The 22731-nt window shown below is 40.2% G+C and overlaps 1 protein-coding gene across 2 annotated transcripts in view; it reads right to left on the reverse strand.

The window, feature by feature from the left end:
* PTPRO (protein tyrosine phosphatase receptor type O) overlaps positions 1–22731 on the reverse strand; it is a 270735-nt gene that overhangs the window by 6646 nt on the left and 241358 nt on the right. For both annotated transcript variants that reach the window (XM_003934569.3, XM_003934568.3), the window contains 7 exons: positions 17763–17853; positions 16526–16602; positions 15806–15940; positions 14853–14975; positions 9250–9404; positions 6737–6872; positions 1033–1153 (listed from right to left, as the gene is read on the reverse strand). In XM_003934569.3, coding sequence (XP_003934618.1) covers positions 1049–1153; positions 6737–6872; positions 9250–9404; positions 14853–14975; positions 15806–15940; positions 16526–16602; positions 17763–17853 — 822 coding nt within the window. In that variant the 3' untranslated portion in view covers positions 1033–1048. The remainder of the gene's footprint in view (positions 1–1032; positions 1154–6736; positions 6873–9249; positions 9405–14852; positions 14976–15805; positions 15941–16525; positions 16603–17762; positions 17854–22731) is intronic.

The raw sequence follows: 22731 nt of genomic DNA on the forward strand, positions 1-22731 counted from the left end.
TCCTTCCCGTTCCATTGTGCTTTCTGTCTCTCTTTATGGATGAGAGGTGCGATGCTAATCCTATCCTGCTGCCCACTGGTCCATATGCTTCCCAGACTTTCATGATTCTCCCACCATGCACCACTGTCCTCTCCCTACCCTGTCATTGGCTCGCCTCCCCCCAGTATAGTTAGACACTCTACAGCAGGTGTCCCCAAACTTTTTACACAGGGGGCCAGTTCACTGACCCTCAGACCGTTGGAGGGCCACCACATACTGTGCTCCTCTCACTGACCACCAATGAAAGAGGTACCCCTTCCTGAAGTGCGGTGGGAGGCCAGATAAATGGCCTCAGGGGGCCACATGAGGCCCGCGGGCCGTAGTCTGGGGACGCCTGCTGTACAATCTGAACTAAATGGGAAGATTACTGAACTAAATGGGAAGATTACTGTTACCTTAGCCAAGATTGCTTACACCTCCAAAATCTGATCTACAAGTCAAAATTAGAGTACAGGGCATTGAATACGTTACAAGGGTCTTCATGAAGCTCTCAAGTAAGGGCTTACCTAATGGGTGAGATCAAGGCATTTTTCAGACTCTGCTATCCTGAGACTCTATGTTGCTGCTGTTTGTGGTTTTGGGAGTGTCCAATCCAGCTTGTGTCTTTTTCATAACCACCTGTACAACCCTTGTAATCAATAAAATATTTGCACAAGATAGCTAGACAGATTTGGATGGTAGTGTCCTGATACTATAGGCACAGATCCAGTAACAGAATAATTTACAGTTCCCAGTAGAGGGAATGGAGAGGAGGCATCGTGAGGTGCAGGAGCTCCTGTTTGTTGCTAGCAGCAACCAAGGTGCATTGAAACTCAAAGATCTGCTACAGTACTTGTCTCTCCCTGTGACCACCCATGTTATGCCAGAAGTTGGGAAGGAACACTCATGTGAAGTCAAAATCAATACAAATGGCTACTGCTGTCTTTTGTCCCATCCATCATGTCCCTCTCTGATAGTTCTTAGCGCACCCATGACAAGCTCTTCTCCACTTACTGCTCCAGCTTCTGAACTAGGACTTGCTAACATTCTCGTATATGACGTCGCTGATGCAGAACTGCTGCTTCTTCTTCATCCACATCAGTTGCACACACTGATGGATAAAGATGTACTGCTCCTGGAACAAAAGACAAAAACAGGTTTCAGAGCAGGTGTGTGCAAAGATACAGTGTTTTACACTGTGACAGTTCTAATGATCAGAATCTGGTGTTAAAGGAAACCATTTTCATTGTTTACAGAGACACAGTTTTGTAACTAGAAAATCCAGGAGAATCGACTGTAAAAGTATTTTGATTAATAATAGAGCTTGGAACATTGTGGCTTTTTAAAAAAACAGTGGAATCTTTTCCCCCAACTTTACTGAGGTATGATGAAAATTGTATTTATTTAAGCTGTACAGTGTGATGATTTGATATACATATATATTATGAAATGACCACAATCAGGCTAGTTAACACATTCACCATCCTGAACAGTTTATATATATTATATATTTGTGTGTGTGTGTGTGTGTGTGTGTGTGTGTGGTGAGAACACAAGATCTACTTGCCTAGCAAATTTCAAGGATACAAGTATACAGTACAACATGAAGAACTATGCTCACCATGCTGTACATTAGATTATTATTACTTAATGCTAAGGTAAATGAATATTATGGGGCTATTTTGAAGAAAAAAGAACATCCCCTTATCATACACTAAAGTCAATGCTAGGTAGTTTAATAAACTGTCATGAAAAATATAGAGGAAAATATTGTTTAATTTCTCTCTGTTTACTTTAGGAAAGGAATTTCTAAAATTAAGAGCAGTGGAATAAATTACAAATAAAAATCTCAATTTACTACATATTAAAAAAGGTAAAAAGAATAAAAACATAGGGTAAACCAGAAACAGGGAGAGAAAAATATTTTCTAGAATTATGACAGAAAATTGATACCTTTATTTTTGTGATAAAGTCATCCAAATCAGTAACACGTACAAATAGATAAATAAATAAAGGACATCAACCACTAGGCCAAATATTCCCTGGAAGTTAGGGATTATGTCTTTTTATTCCTGATGTCTAGGACTTAGCTTGTGCTTGCCTGTCAAATGATTTTTGAAGTAAACTGAGGAAATATTAAAATATGCCAAAAATAGTCAAATAATTAAAAGTAAATGAAAACAATTATTTTGTATCTATGTAGTGGACCAAGCTAAAAGGAAAATAATATCTAATGATGACAAGTTTGTCGAGAGTCCATTTTACCTATTGGTGGTGGTGGTATAATTAATAAAGTGCTAATAAATGGTGTGGTCACAGATAATAGTAAAAAGTGGGAAATAATTCAATTTAATGTTCTATAAAAAGGAGATTGGCTTAAGTATGCAGTGGTGTATCCATAATGAAACATTAGTCCTTAAAATGAGCTTTATAGAATTTTAGGCAACTTGTGATACTATACATGCTACATAATAAAATGCTAAGTGAGAAACTAGAATGTAAATAGGATGTAAATTAACACATATATACATACATAAACATATATACATATAATATGAGCACAATCATGTAAAAGTTATACTTGAATGAAAACCAAGATGAAATCACCAAAATATATCTTTCTGCCAAGAAGTAAGGGTAATTTTACAGTGCTTCTTCTTTCTCTTTATTTCCCAGAGTTTCTCTATAAGTAATAGCACTAGAAATAACATTTAAAGAAGGTCCAGTCAAGATATCCACAGGATTTTAAGAAGCCTCTTGTGTAACAACTTCATACAAAAAATGAAATTAATTCTTCAAACATCCCTGGGTTGGTACCTCAGCCTAACCTGTATTTTTCAACACTAGGTTTGGAGAAAATACATTCCCTTTTGTGGAGATGGTATCCTGTCAATGGTTGAACTATCCCGTAAGGACGCCTAATCCATTGTTTCTGGTGTTACGTCAACACTGGGAATAGATAAGACCAGAGACTGCCTGGACTTTCAATCTGCATCTACTCAGTGGCTACATTTTGTTTCAAAACCGAAAACAACCGTACAAAAACACCACAAGAAAAGTAAAAAAAAGGCTATTCATGGAGGGACTTGTCTTTGAAAGTCCCTGAAAAATCCAAGCTGCAGATCAGGAGGATAGGCTGCTCAAAGCAAAGCCCCAGCTGGGCGCGGTGGCTCACGCCTGTAATCACAGCACTTTGGGAGGCCGAGGTGGGCAGATCACAAGGTTAGAAGATCGAGACCATCCCAGCCAACACAGTGAAACTCTGTCTCTACTAAGATACAAAAATTAGCTGGGCATGGTGGCGCACGCCTGTAGTCCCAGCTACTCGGGAGGCTGAGGCAGGAGAATTGCTTGAACCTGGGAGGCAGAGGTTGCAGTGAGCCGAGATTGCACCACTGCACTCCAGCCTGACACCTGGCGACAGAGCAAAACTCTGTCTCAAAAAAAAAAAAAAAAAAAAAAAAGCAAACCTCCAACTGACCTCTAGGGAAGGATATTAGAGGAAAATCAAACAAAATATTAGATTAAAATAGAAGCGAGGAGAACATCATTCACAGGTAGCACTTCACAGTTTCAAAGCAGTTGTCTAGGTTGTATCATTTCCTATCATGTCTGCTTTACAAAAAGTTAGTGGAAGTTATCATTCATATTTTGCAGAAGAGAAATGGAAGCTTTGAGAGGTGACAAGACTTGTGTAGCAGTAAAGTGGAGACCCAGGCCTCCCCCAGGGTCTGGCGTTCTTTCTAAATATGCCTCTACATGTGGAGAAGCCCGTGAAGTGGGTCTGGTCAGATGAGGAAGAGGAAGAGGGTAGGTCACAGTGCAGTCCGAGCAGCATGTTGCAATGACCCTGATATATGCACTTGGAGACATGGCTGCATAAATTGCAGCTACTTCTGCAATTTTCGGGGTGAGGTGGAATGGTGGAATCAAGGCAACGTAGAGATGGCTGGAAAATTAGATACCAGTGAAGGGAGGAAGTAAGGTCTACATGAGTTGATTATATACATAAAAAAAGAGCTCAATGGGAAAATCATTTCATCCTTTTGTAAATTATTAGTGTCAAAGGGGTACTGTAGGATAATACATGTAAAAAGAATTAAGGTTTTTTTGTTTGTTTGTTTGTTTTTTACTTTGTTCTTTACTTGTTAACTCTTGTGACCTGGCAGCAGAATTTGAATGTGAATGGACTTAAGGAGAATATCAGGCAGAACAATCTGTATTCCAAATACAGGATGAATCATGGTAAGCAGAGAGGAACAAGGGAAAAATAAAGATAAATGAACAAGATGTTCTAGACATAAGTTAAACACACACACACACACACACACACACACCAGACAGATAAATAACTGGAACTGGAAAACATCCAACACAAGGTACTGAGAGAATCAAGGGTCAAGCTAGGAAAGTTGGAAAAAATAAGTAACCCGGGGGACCTCTGCCCCCTTTGCTGACTTTGAACTCCCCATGAGAGTTCAGGGAGTTTATGTACTTTATTTTTTAAAATTTATTTATTTATTTTTGTGATGGAAGCTTGCTCTACCACCAGGCTGGAGTGAGGTGGTGAGTTCTCGGCTCAAAGCAACCTCCGCCTCCCAGGTTCTAGCGATTATCCTGCCTCAGGCTCCCAAGTAACTGAGACTACAGCCATGAACCACCGTGCATCACCACGCCCAGCTAATTTTGGTATTTTTACTAGGAGTTTCAATTCACCATGAATTGAAAATTTCCATTTTGGTATTTTTACTAGGAGTTTCAATTCACCATGTTGACCAGGATGGGGATACTGTGCTTTAAAAAGGTTGTGTCCATGGGATATCAACCTAAAATGCTGCCATAAACAAATCAAACAACTAACATTTAGGGTAAAACATTTAGGGAGGAAACAAAACGTTTTCTTGGCTTTGCAGAAAGCAACATGGCGGCTGCTTGATTACCACCCAAAGAAAGATAATGGCCCTGAAAATGAGATGGAGTATCTGTCCTGTGAAAGAGATTAAGAATCTGTAGTTGGGAAAAGTCAAAAGCAAACATGCCATAATTAAAATCTATGAATTTTTTCTTTTCTTTTTTTTTTTTTGAAACGGAGTCTCACTCTGTTGCCCAGGCCGGAGGGCAGTGGCACCGTATTGGCTCCCTGCAACCTCCGTCTCCTGGGTTCAAGCAATTCTCCCACCTAAGCTTCCTGAGTAGCTGGGATTTCAGGCGCCCGCCACCGCGTCCGGTCCCCAAATCTACGAAGTTTTAAAATATATGAATTAAGTAAATTGGGAAGACAGTTCATTAAATACAAAATACTTAAAATAAGGTGTGGCTCTTTGAAGCTTGGAAATTCATCTACAAAACAGGGAGTGTTAATCACGTATCACAGGGTGCAAATTTACGGAAGTGAAAGCCAAAATATTGGCTTATCAAAAAATCACTGATCAATAAACCACCGTTTACTCACCAGATCGTGGACTTCTCTTGGAAGCCAGACATTTTAAGCTTATGATTAAAAAGTGACATTGATGTCCCCACAACACTTAATTACCAGGCAGGATGATTGAAACCAGCAAAGTGAGGAAATCAATTGGGCTTGCTTCTAATTATCCATGAAAGGTCCGAATATTAACAGGGATTACTCTTTCCCAAGTGGTACGATCCTGCTGTAGCTCAGAAATGAATGTATTGAAACAGCCTTGCCAAAAATTGGTCAGCTAAGAATGGGGAGCTAGGAAGAAAGAAAAGTAAAAAGCGTGGGAAAGCAGAAACAGCTGAGCCGGCGGCCACTACTCTGGGCTTTTGAGGGATGCTGGCATCTAGTGGTGCTGCGTAGGAAGAGCATGAGGAAGACCAAGGCATTTAAAAAATACCCTGATACAGGTCAGGGTAGGTTGTGTTGGACTCAAGTGTTCCACCCACACACACTCTTTGAGAAATAGAATTATTGTAAAACTGAAGCGAAGAGGTCGCGAGTATGGCTGGGTGATGAAGCTTACGAACAAGCTGTTGTACTTGGGTTACTGCGCCCACACAGGTACACACCCGCGGCTGCTCCGAGGCAGGCGGTGCTGTCTGCCTGCGTGGCCCTGGGAGGCTACTCCAGACTGAGCGCATCCTCAGGCTTTCAGGGAGGGAGGAGTCGGGAGAAGAGGAGGCAGACGCAGCACATAACACTGTTGTATCTTTCAAGGGGTGCTTCCATGTTGTTAAAACAAGAAATCTTCATCGCTGAGATGAAGAGAACTGGCAATGCTGGTAGGCTGGGGACTGGGAATCCTTAAAATCATCAAAGGGACAGAAAGCTCAGATCCAACTCCTAATCATCATCAAAAGTGAATTGGAATAGAGTGACCTGGAGGGTAAACTAATGAACAATATATTGAATCCAATCCAACATTTCAAATGTAAATTTAATTGCACTCGTTCTCCAGTCCCTATTTGGTGGCATTTACCCAGGATGGCTGTTATCTGCAATTGACTCTGAGTCTTAGAAATGCACCCATGCACTCTGAATTACGATGCCAATAAAAGTGCCATCACTATACACCAAATGCATTTCTGGAGGCCTCTCCATTTCTTTCATACCTCAAACCAGTGTGAACATATACAATAAGAAAATGGGAAAGACAGATACAAAGAAATTTGAGAGAATTGTCTTGAAGCACATTATCGAATGATACATTTTTCAGCCCAGGGAAAATTTAAAAATACATACAGATTATGTTCCTACCTCTGTCTGTACCATAGACATCCGGTATGACCTCATTTCTGACACCAGCCCTAAGATGTCAACAAACTCATGATCCCGAATGTGCTGCAAGAGCCTGTCCAGGGCAATGAACGTTCCCGTCCGTCCCACTCCAGCACTGCGAAAGAATGTTCCGAAGGCACATTATTCAGATGGTGCTTCTTCACTGTTGAAATAGAACTGGTGATTTCTAAAAAACTACAGACAGCGTCACTGGGGAAAAAAGAAGACTAAGCTCCTGACAATACTTTCCACTTAACTGATTTTTAAGCATGCAGTGTGGCTGGCGTCCCTTCATATTTCTGACTGGCATGTCTATCTTCCCGAGAGAGATTTGCACGGCACTGACCACACCCTTTTTTGGGGTCTCTGCTTCTGGAGAAAAGTAGTGATTCCATGTTGAGTACTCCGGAGAGTTGATTTCTGCCTTCAGAGAGCTGATACATGTACACAATGCCCTGTCTTTTGAGCAGCCTTAGAGTTAAGCCCTCAGACCAGCTCAAAACTCTAGTTGAGCTGTCCACACTCTAACTCTAGCTCTGGGGCCACAAAGATTTGTGTACCTTCAACTCTAAGTTCAGTTCACCATCCCAGACCTGCCTTATAGTGCTCCTGACCTTTTAGTGGGTCCTGGGCCTGCTCCCATCTCTCCCAGAGACCTTTGAGATAGTTGCCTTAAAATCAAATGAAATATTTGGACGCAGTCTCAGCCAGTCCCCAAATCCCAGTACTCAGAGCACAGGTGGAAGTGGACTGACAGGCGCTGGCCAACTGCCCACCACAATCCCTAATTCTGTGTTAAAGTCAGCTCTTTTATTCCAATCCTCTACAAAAAGCCAAATGGCTCTAAATTTCAAATGACTATGAAATTATGGGAAAAGAGAAAGTTCAAGCCAATTTACATGATAAGTCTGCTAGAAAAATCCCGCTCTATAAACCTGGAGTTCAAGGTTGCTTTTTCTACTAGACAACTCTTTCCTCCTGGGATTTCTCAGATAAAATGATCTGCCATTGGGTGAGCAGCTGTAAGGTCGTATGCAGAACTGCACCTACTATCATCCGTAAAAAGAATCTGAGTTTGACCCCAGAGTTGAACAGCTTCATTTTCTGCTCTTGGAAAGAACCGTTTTGAGAGCAGATAATCTCATCTGCTATAGCACATCTTTTAACCTGTAAATGACTACAGTGGGTCAACAGCAATGAGATCTGCCCTAAACGAAACTTAGTAGCTTATGAGGCATTTTCCTTTCCAGGGAGGCACACACTCCACACAAACACACATGAATGCACACACATACATCTGCCTTCTAGCCATTCTAATTCACAGTGGCCAAGGCAGTAGGTCTGAGATTATAGATTTATTTGCTCAGATTGGCATGGCTGCCAATGCTCCCCTTCACATCTTCATCCCACTGCCACCTCTCACATGCCATTGGAGGATGTTTCTGTCCCTTAGTCTTTTGAGGTTGCATAAGGATTTTACAGTAATATCATATCACAGAGATGGATTTTGAGGCAGCATCATTCATATAGTAGGAAAAACAAATTGAATTTAATGATAACAGTTCCTGTTGGGAATTAGTGTGGACCTTGATTTTTTAATATTTTATAACCTCTTTCATTCTACTGTCTAAAAATTTAGAGACAGTGCTGAGGAAGAACCATAGCAAACATGCTTATCTTCATAAGCTGAATATTTTCATTTTTTCTTTTTCTTTTCTTGTTTTTATTTTAACTTTTTTAATGGAGTCTTGCTCTGTCATCCAGGCTGGAGTGCAGTGGCACAGTCTCAGCTTGCTGCAACCTCCGCCTCCCAGATTCAAGCGATTCTCCTGCCTCAGCCTCCTGAGTAGCTGGGATTACAGTTGTGCATCACCATGCCTGGCTAATTTTTGTATTTTTAGTAGAGCCAGGGTTTTGCCATGTTGGCCGGGCTGGTCTCGAACTCCTGTCCTTGTGATCCGCCTGCCTCGGCCTCCCAGAGTGCTGGGATTACAGACACGAGCCACTGTGTGTGGCCCCTTTTCTTGTTTTTATGTCTATTTATTCTATGCCGAGCTGTGACCAGCTTTCTATAATTTGACCTACTATTTGTCCATGTTGTAACTACTCAGAATCCTTGATGGGGTAGAATAATATCACATATTAAAAGCATGATCTTTGTAGATTAACATGCCTGGATTTGAATACTATCTTCTCCATGTTCTAGTTGCATGAACTTGTATCCCTTAACATCTTTACCTTTCTCTACTTTTTTCATTTAAAAATGGGAATAATAACATCTATCTTATAGGGTATAGACATGAGATAGCCATAAGAAATATTGTATATAGTAAGGTATCAATTAATCATAGTTTAAAATATCAGAATTCATTTAATATCAGAATTCATTTAATTTTCAATTACATCTGATCAGGGGCTTATGGAATGGTGAACTATTCCCCTTATAAAACCAACCTCTGATATTTAATAGAGAATACAGCTGAGGAGGTTACCTGCAGTGAATGATCATGGGACCTTTGCTCTTGGTAGCTTGCTGTCGGACCATGTGTACAAACTGCAGGATACTTTCTGCAGCGTTTGCTGTGGGCACACCATGATCAGGCCACGCAGTGTAGTTAAAATGCATCACATCCTGCATCTCGTCAGCCTTTAGGGGAAAAAAGTGAAAACCAAGCATTAACTTTTGAGTTCACTGTTAGGATGGCCCAGAACTCCACTGGTGATCCCAGGTTAATCATGCAAGAAGGTAGAGCCATATTCCACTCCCGGTCAGTACACTTTCCTTTCCAGCTTTGAGTACCATATCTTTGAGCACCATAAAATAGGTACTGAAAACAACAACAACAACAACAACAACAACAACAACAACAACAACAAAAACCCACACTAATTGCATAAAGCTTCAAATAGTAGGATAAGTAGGCTAATCTGTACCTGCGTAATTAAGGACAAAAGCATAAACAGATTAGGATTTGCGTCTTGGCTCCGTCACTTAGAAGCTGCGTCAGCTTTGGCTAATGAATTAAACGCTGTAGAAAGTGCTGTTGGTGCCCTTTAGATACTCTCTGCCAGCCTGGGGCACACTTTTCCCAGTTGCTGCTAACGGCATAGCGGTACCCTTCTCTTGATAGTTGCCTTCTACACTGCATGGTGCTGCTTCAATGGAAGATGCCTCAGAGGTTGTGTCCTCCTGCTGAGGGCAGCCCACAGCTAATGATTGACTAACCGTGGGGTACAAAAATCCAGCCTCTTTCAGAGTGAGACAATGCCACGGTGCTGTTCATGCCCCAGCTCTGTCTGTGGGATCCAGCACCGGTGAGACTTCAGCTGAATGCTCTGAGGGGCTTCTTCTCTGTCAGTCTGCTTCCCTTGCTCCCTGTGGGGCTTCCCCAAGAATGCACTTCCACAAAATCAGTCATATGAGAATCCTTGTCTCGGGCTTTGATGCTAGAGGACCTGACTCGCTGAACTTCAGTTTTCTCATATCCAAAAATGACCCAATGACACTTAACAACAAGAGGTGTTGTGTGGATTAAGTATAATCATGTTTGTGATATCATTACCCACTAGTACCTCATTACTGTCACTCACTGCCATACAGCTCTGTGCCATCATATGGCTGGTTCTGGGAATCCGAGTAAGTGAGTATAACGTGTGTATTAATCCTGTTCCTGTTATCCCACACATCCAATATATTGTTGGTCCCTCTGAACAGACTACATATTAACTAGAATGTGGATCTTTCAAGATCAACTCTTTTTAGTCCCAACTAATTTGTAAGAATGATATATTCTCCACTTGTTATCGACTGTCAGACATATCCCAAACCCAGGCTTCATAAAGGTCTGATTCATCTCTCATTCCTCAAATTGGCCAAGAGCCTAGAATTCACTCAGAGGATGGAATACTATATCATAATTGGGAAGGAGGGAGACTTGGCCTCTCTGTCAGTTTTGAGCTAAACTTTAAGTTCAGGTATTAAAAGAGAAACGAGTTTCGAAGAGTCAGTGGTCTTGGGCAGAAAATCAATGTATAAAGACAATGTATAAATAAAATGTATAAAGAAATATTTAAGATTTGCTTAAATATACATAAGTTGTCACCTCCCCTACACCCATAGTACCCTTGGCACCTAATATATCCCCAGCAGTGTGCAGTGCCTCTCATGCTTTGCTCAAGGGCTCTGGCTTAGACACAGAGAACATGAAGTCTACAAAGACACTGGCTACCCTCAGTGCTGTCTTCAGGAAGTATGTTGAGAAAGTATCTTGGGCATAATGAATTGCACAAAGTAATTTACTTACTCAACATCATGAGCCACCAGATAACTTTGGTTGCCAGGAAAGTTCAGGAAAATGCTCGCCCTGTTCAAACGCTGATCATAATTTGTATAAGTCGTGTACATTTTAGCCAATATATATATGTCTGTGTATGTGTGTGTGTGTGTGTGTGTGTGTGTGTGTGTGTGTATTTTTAGCCCAATACACTTTCACTTCAACCATACTAGAATATATATATTCTAGTATGGAATATATATATATATATATATTATAGTATGGAATATATATATTCTAGTATGGTTGAAGTGAAAATGTATTGAGCTAAAAAGTGCAAGGTGATTTAAAGTCAGGAAATCATTAAATTTTAGTTAGTTGCACCACAGCTACAAGGCAGGGGTCCTAGAACCGTGGTCAGCCCCGTGAGCTGAATAGCAAGGCACAAAGTTCCTGGCAACAAAAATGTTTCTGATGATCTTTACTCTCCAGCTCTCACACAGTCCATGCCAAGTTTCAAGTAGTAGAAAGTGACAAGTTGTGTGTTATGGTCATTTTTCTTCTTTCTTATTAAATGAGACAACTTTTCTGGTTTTACTTAGCTATTCCCAAATTTCTCTTACCTTGATTTCCTTATTTATGTAATTTCATCTTTTTGTAATTGGAAAGCTTCTGTATATCAATATGGAATGGATAAAGAAGGGTATAAACAAAAAATGAAACTAACTGTAAAATGTGTTAATTAGCACAGCACAGTGTTTCTTCGGGCAACTGAGCTTTCATTTTAGGGGCTTAACATTTAGCTTCAGTAAGCTTATGGCCAAAAGGGGGCACTCTGGTACCAGATGCTTGTAACTGTTCAATGTTTTATTCTTAGTTTCCAAATCCTTCACATGATTGTCATTGAAAGATAGGTCATCATTTAAGACGAAGGACAAGAAGCGTAGTACTGACCATGCAGTAATCTACGTGACTCTTCCTTGTCAAGAGAACAGGCAGTGGAACAGACCCTACTTTGTGCTCTGAAATTTTCTCTCCTACATGCAAACCTAGGGACAGATTTGTACTATATTTGCTTAGCAATTTGTGCTGGCTTCTCAATGGAAATAGCTAAGAACGAAAGCAGAGTTCAAATGGTATTCGAGTTGACAAATATTTTCTCTGATGGAAAGTCTGTTGATGCTTTACGAGCGCCTTATTAATTTTGAGATCATTCATTGATTTATTTATTCAACAAGGATAGAGCAGTTGCTTCTGAAACACAGTATATTGGGGAGGCAGAAATGAGGAGTGAGAATTGTAACTATCTATGGTGTGCTGTAACGGAGCAGTTTACTTGAGATTCTGCCCCAGCAAAGAAGAGTGCTAACAGTGTCCAAGCCCAGAGAAGACTCCACAAAAAAGGTGACACTTAAACTGAAACTCTGCATTTGAGTAGAAACGTGTGCTTAAGCCGGGCGCGGTGGCTCAAGCCTGTAATCCCAGCACTTTGGGAGGCTGAGGCGGGTGGATCACGAGGTCAAGAGATCGAGACCATCCTGGTCAACATAGTGAAACCCCGTCTCTACTAAAAATACAAAAAATTAGCTGGGCGTGGTGGCGTGTGCCTGTAATCCCAGCTACTCAGGAGGCTGAGACAGGAGAATTGCCTGAACTCAGGAGGCGGAGGTTGCGGTGAGCCGAGATCGCGCCATTGCACTCCAGCCTGGGTAACAAGAGCGAAACTCCATCTCAAAAAAAAAAAAAAAAAAAAAAAGAAAAAGAAAAAAAAAAAAAAGAAACGTGTGCTTAACATGGAAGCAGTGTGAATTTCAAATGACTCAAACAACATGAAACATAGTCTGTTAGAGCCATACAGGGATTTGCCTAAATTCTCTTGGTAATAAAAGACATTGTTAACTGCCAGTTAACAAGTGGCAGTTAACAATGGTTAAGAAGTGATTTATCGCCTGGGTGCAGTGGCTCACACCTGTGATCCCAGCACTTTGGGAGGCAGGAGGATCATGAGGTCAGGAGTTCCAGATCAGCCTGGCCAAGATGGCGAAACCCTGTCTCTACTAAAAATACAAAAATTAGCCAGGCGTGGTGGTAGGTGCCTGTAATCCTAGCTACCTGGGAGGCTGAGGCAAGAGAATTGCTTCAACCTGGGAGGCAGAACTGAGATTGCACCACTGCACACTCCAGCCTGGGCAATAGAGCAAGACTCCATCTCCTCCATCTCCAAAAAAAAAAAAAAAAAAAAAAAAAAAGGATTGATTTATCTCTTGCACATATCAATAAATAGGTAGTATCAAGTTCTTATGTTGTATTAATATGGGCAATCTTTGTTTCCATGGCTTATTTTAAGGGTCAGCAAACATTTTCTGCAAAAGGACACTTAGTAAATATTTGAGTTTTTTTCAAATCATGTAGTTTTGTTTGCAACTACTCAAGCTTGATGTAGCACAAAAGCAATTATAGACTATTCCTTAACAAATACAGTCTGTGTTCTAATAAAATGTTATATATGGACATTGAAATTTGAATTTCACATAATTTACATATAGTATTTCATATAAATAGTACAAAATAGGGTGTACTAGATACATATAGTATTTCATAGTATTTTTATATGGTATTTCATACTATTTTTCTTTTTCTTTTTTTTTTTTTTTTTGAGACAGAGTCTTGCTCTTCTTTCCCAGGCTGAAGTGTAGTGGCACAATCTCAGCTCACAGCAACTGCCATCCACTGGGCTCAAGCGATTCTCTCACCTCAGCCTTTTGAGCAGCTGGGACTACAGGTGTGTGCCACCACGCCAGCTAATTTTTCTATTTTTAGTACAGATGGGGTCTCCCTGCATTGCTTAGGCTGGTCCTGAAATCCTGGCCTAAAGTGATCCGTTTGCCTCAGCCTCTCAAAGTGCTGGGATTGCAGGCATGAACCACAGTGCTCAGTTGATTTTTTTCAACCATTAAAAAATATCAAAACCATTCTTAGCTCATGGGCTTTATCCAACAGACAGTGGGAAAATTTGGTCCATAGGCTGCAGTTTCCTATCCCCTTAACTATTAGAAAGGATTGTTTCTAAGCAGGGAAGAACATGTCAATGAGAATTTTCCTATTCAATTTTGTCTTCATAGGGAGCACGGTCAAGTGGAGAAGACTCTTATTCGTAAAAACTCCTCTATATTCTATAGGCTGAAGTCAATGGCATGACTTTGGTTGATGTTAGCCTGGCATGGAAATATTCAGGGTTTGCTCAGAGACCTGTCAGCAGAAAGGTGGCAGGCCTTGTGAGAAAAACGGGCTTTTCTGGACATGTTATCAATCAGAAATCAATAGCCTTTCAAGAGAAATAGGGAATTATGATTAATAAGACCTAGAAGTGCCTTCCAAATAATGAAAACCAAACCAGAACAAAATAAGGAAAAAAAAAAAAACCCAAACTACTAAATCCTGGTTTAATCATTTAATTTAAAATGTAAGTATGCCTTATAGACCCTAATTATACTCATATGTGATTAATATAAGTAATGAGAACACTTCTGTCCTCAGTGATCCCTGATAGGCAATGATTAACAGTCTCCTGTGATCCTGAGCTAATTCAAGAAGAACTAGTGCACTTTTTACTGTATCTTCTCAGGCTCTCCAGACCAACCATATCATCCACACCATCACTGATGAAATGGGAAACAATAACACTGAGAGTGGATTTTTCCTCCTGAAGAAAGCAGCATTGTAAAGGCCAAAGTGTTCCTTGGGTGGGGCTCCCAGCACCTGCCGGGCAGTGGTGTTGGTGTCAGTATAGGGACAGCACCGCTCTCTGCCTGGTGACTTACATAGTTGATCCGGAAGTGTCTACAGGCCCAGTCGTCCCGCTCTTCCTCTGAAATCATCTCCACGGTGATGTCTCCATAAGCTATAGGTTCTTCTGTGAATGGCCAGTAATGGTCACACTTCACCTGGAGCAAGGGCAAAACAATTTTTTTAAAAACAGACTAGGGAAGAAATTAAATCTGAGCTCACTTAGGGAACACAAAGGTATTGACCTCTGAAAAATTAGATAGGGCTGTTGCAAAGATGAAACATAAAGCAAATACAATCAGTTTTGCTACATAGTGTGAATTCTTATCACATGACTTGGGTCATTCTTATCATACCTAACTGAAACAGAGTTGAGGGGTCAGGGGATAAAGTACTCAGAACGCCCCAGCTACTTGGGAGGCTGAGGCAGGAGAATCGCTTGAATCTGGGAAGTGGAGGTTGCAGTGAGCCGAGATCCCACCACTGCACTCCAGCCTGGGTGACAAAGCAAGACTCCGTCTCAAAAAGAAAAGCACTCAGAACGCATAGCTTTGCTCCAGGAATATAATTCTCTGTAAGCTCTGGTTGCTGAACTGCCGTTAGTAACTTGAAATCAGTGTCATCTAATAGCAGCTGAAGCAACCTGCTCCGACTCTGAGACGAGTTTTACCCACTGCCATCACTCACCAATCAGAGCTCGCCAGCTCCCCAAAACTTTACTAATGCTAATGAACTCTCCTGCAAAACAATGTGCAATGTTTATCCTTTTTAGAAGACTTCCAACCTTCTCTTTTTTCTCTGGACATTGCAAAGACCACTGGGTCTGTGTTTGCCCCCAAATTGTAAGTCTTGCTTCCCGAATAAAATGTTTTAAATTTAGCGATTTGTCTCTATGTTTCATTTGACTGAAAACAGCAAGCACGTCATCAATGGCAGTGGCTGGGGCAGGTTTTGCTGCTAAGCAGGAACAGCTTCAGGAAGTACATACCCTCCTTTTCTCATTACACTGAGTGAGCATGACAATAATCTGAGACTTTTGTTGCAGGACCATCTTCCAGAAGTCATTTCTGGTTTCAGGCAGCGGCCCCTGGGTGGCAATATACTCCTGGGGTGAGTTGTATCCCTGAAAGATAAGTGAGAAAATTATCACCTAACTGGCCACTGTCGACACCAAATGCTGCTCCACACCTATGGGAAAAAACTGAAAATTTACTGGCGATAAAAATTGGCAAAGGATCACACGCTTATGTAACGTTTTCTCCCTTTTTCATCAAAGAGGCTATCGGAGTAACTGACCGTAATTAGTCTGTGTGATTTTAAGCACTGTTCTTCGGAAGACTATAAAAATCATATCCACACCTTTTTATGACAGTAATGACTATCTTTATATTTTAAAAGTGCAGGTGCTTGGGTGGAACCCTTTGAATTTGGTTGCTGAAACTGAAATTTAAACACAAGAAAGGTGATCTTTAGCCTTTCTACTTTCCCTTTCACTGGTCCTTTATAAAGAAATAGGAACATTACTAATCTATGGACCTTTTTTCTCCCCCTGTTCTTTATTATGAAATGGAGTAATGCAAACCTTTTAGAACTCGATTGCTGGGTTGGGAATGGCTGCTTTCTTTTGAACTGTTTGACATGTCCATATAGCCCTGCAGTCTTTCTGTGGCTGGGTTAGCATTGGGATGCCTGAATTTTTTCTACTTACAGGAATATAGTTGGCATTGATGTAGTCTGCACCTTCCTCTTCGTTCATGGAGATTAATCTCACGCGGCTGAAGTCATCTGTAGAGAATAAGGAGAAAAAAATATTAAAATTCAGGATGGAAAAAAGAATTATTTTGGCCTTCTCTACCCAATATTAAGTTAAATCGGTCAGTGACAAGAGTAATAATTTTTAGCCTGATATTTTAGCCGTTCTTTAACCTTAGTTTGTTGTTTAAATAAATAAGCGAGTATCTTTCAACCACTATTTTTTTTTTCACAACTAGCTGTCTTGCTCTTGAAAAAATTATTTCCAGGATTGTTCAGGGGTCATGCAGAATATTCACAGGAACTAAAATATCTGTGAGATTGATTGGACAGCTATAGTATGTAGCCTAAACGCACAATTTTCATTTCACCTAGAGATATACAGAGAGTTCACTACTTTGGGGAGACCTAGAGAAGAGAAGACGCATGGATTTCTTTTGTAGGTGGACATTAAATGAAAGAAGTAATTTCTGAACTGTGTAGTTGCTACTGGATAACATTGGTTTCAAGTTACTAACGGCAGTTTCAGCAACCAGGGCTTACAGAGAATTATATTCTCTAATTTCATCTATATCTGATTTCATCAAGACACCATAACAAGAGGAGACTTCTCTTTCTAGAGCTTTTTCAGCCTTCCTCTTTTCACTTTTCCACTTGTGCCCAGCTCCTATGAGTGTAGCAGAGAGAAAAGTGAAACCTATACTGGCATATATTTTAATAGTCTTGTAAGTACTTTACATTACCTTTTCTTCCTGAATGTTGCTTTTCTTTTTTTTCTTTTTTTTTTTTTTTACAAAATGCTAAGCAACTATATAATTTGTCAGAAGTTAGAGAAGGCATTTCAATACATTGCATTGCCTTTCAATTTACCTCTTTCTGTTATCAATGAATTGGCTGAAAATATTTTATGAGAGTATACATTATCCAAGAGCCAATTTGACTATGGCCCTTTAATCTCTAAAGGGCCAAATGGTCAGCCTTTTTGTTCAGATGGAATTCATTTAAAAGCGCAATAATTAAATCCTTCTCCATATGATAAGATCCAAAGACATCAAAGTGAGATCAATGCAATCTCAGAGATGGCCTTGAGATCTGGACCACAACTGGGTGTGGTCAGAAATTGGTTAATCTGCAATAACAGACTTTCAACCCTTAAAAGACATGAGTAGGATTGGCACAATTGACTATCTTACATGGTAGGATGTTTGTGTAACGGTTTTTACATCGATTCAGTGGAAGATCTGCAGCAAAGTGTGGGATATCCAGTCCAATCAATTTCAACTCCTGTAAAAGACAGAGAATGGGTTTGAGATTTCCATGTAGTATGAATTGGATTATTGTTCACACTCATTTCCTGCTCACAAGGCCTTTGCTATTTGACATTGCAGTAGCTCCCTTTTGAGGTGGAGTGTACTTCTCCATCCCACTATTGTCAACTTATTTTGGCCAATGATCTTAGACAGAAAACAAGTCCACTCAGAAGCTTTCAATGCACTTGCTTGTTTGGTTTGCCCTGTGTATCTGCCACCTGTCATGAAACGGACATGCCCAGGTGAAGCTGCTAGTCCCAGAATGAGGAGACCTGACTCTGACCCACAGTCTGAAGAGGAACTGCCCCTGCTGTTTCACAGACCTATGGGAGAGAAAATTAAATGTTACTGTAGACCACAGAGATTTTGAGGTTGTTTCTTTTTTTATTATTTTTGAGATGGAGTCTCACTCTGTCGCGCAGGCTGGAGTGCGGTGGCGTGATCTCAGCTCATTGCAGCCTCCGTCTCCCAGATTTAAGCCATTCTTTTGCCTCAGCCTCCTGAGTAGTGGGGACTACAGGTGCATGCTGCCATGCCTGGCTAATTTTTGCATTTTTAGTAAAGATGAAGTTTCATCATGTTGGCCAAGCTGGTCTGGATCTCCTGGCCCCATCATCCACCTGCCTTGGCCTCCCAAAGTGCTTGAATTGCTGGCGTGAGCCACCGTGCCTGGCAGAGGTTGTTTCTTCTACAGCATTATTGTAGTAATAGCGATCTAATACAACACATAAATACCTTGGATAACTTAGTGGTCATTTGGAGAAGTAAGAACACCTCTCCATATGTATAACACTCAGGGTAGGAGAAATTTGAAAATAAAAATGCTTTTCAGATTTTTGGAGGAATAAGGTAACAAGTTTATGCAAAGTGTATAAATAGCTCATATTCTCTGAAGAAATCTAGGCTTTTTGTTTTTGTTTTTGTTTTTGTTTTTGTTTTTTCTTGTAGGCAATGAGCCTTAGAGAAAGTAGTAAAAAAGAATGAGGAATGAGTAGGGGACAGTCTCCATGTTACAAAGTATAGGATTAACAGTCACTAAATGTCTGATAATGAAATCTCAAAAACCAAGAAAACAAAGATGGATCAGTAGTTGTTATGAAAAATCCTTCAGTGAGAAAGAACATCCAAATGTCTGCCTGCATGTATTGGGACTCTTATAAACCTAATTTCAGAAAGTGCACTGAGAGGAAATTTTTTGTAAATAACTATCACAATTCAAAAATGGTATGTTATGGGAAAAAGGGGATTTCTATGTTGCTATGATATGTGTCTTAATAGGAAACAAGGGGATTGTGGTCAGGCCACCTGTATTTCCTGGAGGCATTATTCACATTGTGGTCTAGGTGAATGGTGTTCACTGGAGTTGTACCAATACAGTTGATCTAGTTATATTCCTGTATATTTTTTAGAAGAATGTTAGTAAACAGTGTATATAACCATCTATAAGTGGGACTACCCATAGAGTGTGCATCTTTCTATAAGACTATTAAGTGAGGCAGAAATCATTTGTTATAAATTTTATTTACATTTATAGAATGTTACTATTGAGCACAAGTTTTCCGCTTCATAATTTCTCCCAATTATTACTTCAAGGAATCATAAGCTGGAGGAATACTTCCCTGTGAGAAAAATTTTAGAGTCTTTAAATACTGTTGAAGAGAGTTGGAGACATTTGAGCATGTTCTAGGATTATTATAGGGATATTTCTTTCATGCCCTTTGTGTCTTTATTCAAGTGCTCTTTGCAAAGCACATTCTCTATTAATCAAGTTATTGGGTCTTCTGATGCTTTTAAGTAGAAGATCCTTGGTGGCAACTTATCTTGTGCTTAATGGCATTGGGTTGCCTGACTACAGCCAACATGGATGAACCTATAAAAATTGCCCAGATATCTCTCTTTCTTTGGTTCCTCATCACTGTTGGCTTTTCCAGATCACAATATCTCAAGTTCTTTGGACTAAGTTGATGTCAGTCTTATATACAAATGATGTTACGTTTGAGTTTCAACTCACAAGATTAGGTTTTTTCCATCTTAGACACTTGCCAAATATATTTCGGCAGAAGCTTGCCATTGTTACTTAATACCGTGTGTTCCATTTAAAAGGGTATTCAAAGGTGGACTACGTTTCTTGTAAGAAACAACTTATTTTTGGCAAATTTCAACTAAATCAGTGTAATGTTTAGGTTAGTTCCTTTTGGTAGCTATGGGCTTATTTAAATGATGCATCCATTGCTTAAAGTATTTTAGAAATCTACCTCTTTTAGAAAAACGCCTGCATAGATATTTTTTGAAAATAATCTCACTTATTTTGGTGTGCCACTTGTAAACTGTATGGTCTTGGAAGGGTAGTTCAACTGTTTAACATCAGTGTAATTACCTATAAGGTTAGCAATTTCTCCATACCTTCCTTATTTATAGTAACTATGGAATAATTTAACTCAACAAATACTGATACAGCACTATCGATAGTGCTGTATCAGTATTTGTTGAGTTAAATTATTCATTGTTAAATATTTCATTGTGAAATATGTTTGTGATGATTATTTTGCTTTGCCTGGCTCCATAATTACTTCTTCCTTTGCCATTTATGCCAGGAGACCAACAACTCTTCCCCCAATTCCCTTGCTTTGGAGACAGACTGATGAGCCATGAGAAAAGGCCTCAGATACAAAAGGAACTGTGGAAACAGATTGAAGCTGAACATTTGAGCACATGTGGCAGTTGACTAACAGATAGAACGTTAATTGTGTGTTGCCTCCCTGCTGTAAATACTCTAAGTTGATAAGAGAGGTTTAATTGGCTGAACACCGTAAGTGGAAGTTGCCAAAGCTGAATTGCAGCAAAGTGGGAACTGCTTTGCAGCCTTTATCATTTAGCTTGTCACTAAGTGGAAAATAAAATATTAAGTTTCCAGTTCAGTAGCTTTGAAGTTATTTTTTTTCCAACAATATGGAAATTCCCATTGGCTGAAGTCTTTATGAAGACAAAGTATGGAGTGATGGACCTGAAACTCACATAATTCATCTTTGAATTTTCTTTTGCCAGTTTTGTTTCTAAATATAATTTATCACTGTTTTTTCCAGGCTACACAGTCATCTATAGTGGGTTGAATGGTGATCCCCAAAAAGAGACGTCTGCATCCTGATCCCTAGAACCTGTGAATGTGATCTAATTTAGAGAAAGAATCTTTGCAGATGTAATTAAGTTAAAGAACAGGAGAGGTGATCATCCTGTGGAAGAGGAAAAGGCATGTAAAGATGGAGACAGACTAGAATTATGCAGCTGCAAGACAAGGAACCGCTGCAGCCAACAGAAGCTGGAAGAGGCAAAGAAAGATTCTTCCCTAGAGCCTTCAGAGGGAGTATGGCCCTGCTGGCACCTTGATTTTGGAATTCTGGCCCTGCAATTGTAAGAATAAATTTCTGTTGTTTCAAACCACGACAACTGCAGTAATTTGTTATGGCAACCATAGGAACTAACACAGTCACCCATACCCAATAGCAGCCTATGTTTTGTTGGCTGTGTTTGAAGCATACAGGTCTTGGAAAGCAAAGCCCAAGCATATAAATCATATTAGTTGGCTTGGGCTGCCATAACAAAACATCACAGAGTGATGGTTTAAACAGTAGAAATTTATGCCTCACACTTCTGGAGGCTGGGAAGTACAAGATCAAGATGCCAACAAAGTAGATTTCATTCATAGGCATCTCGTCTTTGCGAATCCTGAGACACTCAGGTGGGAAAGGGTCCTTGGAGAAACTCCAAGCAGCCTGACCAATGAGGTGGAGCCTCAGGAAGTGCACCATGTTTGCAGCGGGGAGGGGCCTGGCCCCTCCTCTTCCTGTGAGGAACCTGAGGTTCAAGTTGCTGCAGAAAGTGCTCTAGCAGGGACTCCAGCCTAGTTAGAGTCCTTTTTCCCCCTTTTTCTTCCTTTTCACCTAATAAAACCCTGTTTTACTCATCCTTCAAACTGCCTGTGAACCTGAATTTTCATGGCCATGGGCCAGACAAGGGCGTCATCTTTAGCTGAACTAAGGAAAAGTCCTGCAATAATCCCACCCACATGAGCTCATCTAATCCTAATTACTTAGCAAATACCATCGCACTGGGGGTTAGGGATTTAACATAGACATTTTGGGGGACCACAGATACTGAGCCCATAACCTGCGACATCATCTTCTGAGGAGAGCACAAGCTGTATTCTGGTCGTAGGGTTTGTAACAATGTCAGCAGGTGACGGTTTGCTTTCGGTGTTTGCTTTGGGATAGATTGGACATTAGAGTCGGATGAACTAGATCACTAGATTACTTGTCTGTAGGGTTGGAAAAGGTGAGGAGAAACAATATTACCAGTGGTGCTGACAGAAGAGGTTCCATCAATAGCAAGTAAAAGCTACTATCGGAAATCAAAGGTCCCCTCTTGTGAACTGCATGGCCAGTTTTGTAGTCTTGTTTTGCTCTTTGCAGCCACATTCCTGAACAGAGATGGTGAGGACCTTTACTAGTACCCTGACCCAACACCAAGCACAGAAATCAATAACAGAATGAGCAATATGTGAAATGTCTTCTAGGCTCTCACATTTCAGCTAGAAAGTCTGGTTCTTCAAAAATATTTCCAATGTGAAATGTTAAAAATAAGGAACTTGTTTTAATCCCTGGGTCCCAAGCCTTTTTAAGGAAAGGTGTATATTTTCATCAGAAGGATAATTAAGGATAATCAATCTGTCTAGTAGATATGAAATTAAATTCAGAGTAAAAAAGAAATTTATTCAGTAAACACAAATTAGTGACTCATATAGCTTCATATATGATTTATAGCTGTATTGGTAATATATGTATATCCAGACATTAAT

The sequence above is a fragment of the Saimiri boliviensis genome, chromosome 7, assembly GCF_048565385.1.
Source record: "Saimiri boliviensis isolate mSaiBol1 chromosome 7, mSaiBol1.pri, whole genome shotgun sequence".
Taxonomy (NCBI): domain Eukaryota; kingdom Metazoa; phylum Chordata; class Mammalia; order Primates; family Cebidae; genus Saimiri; species Saimiri boliviensis.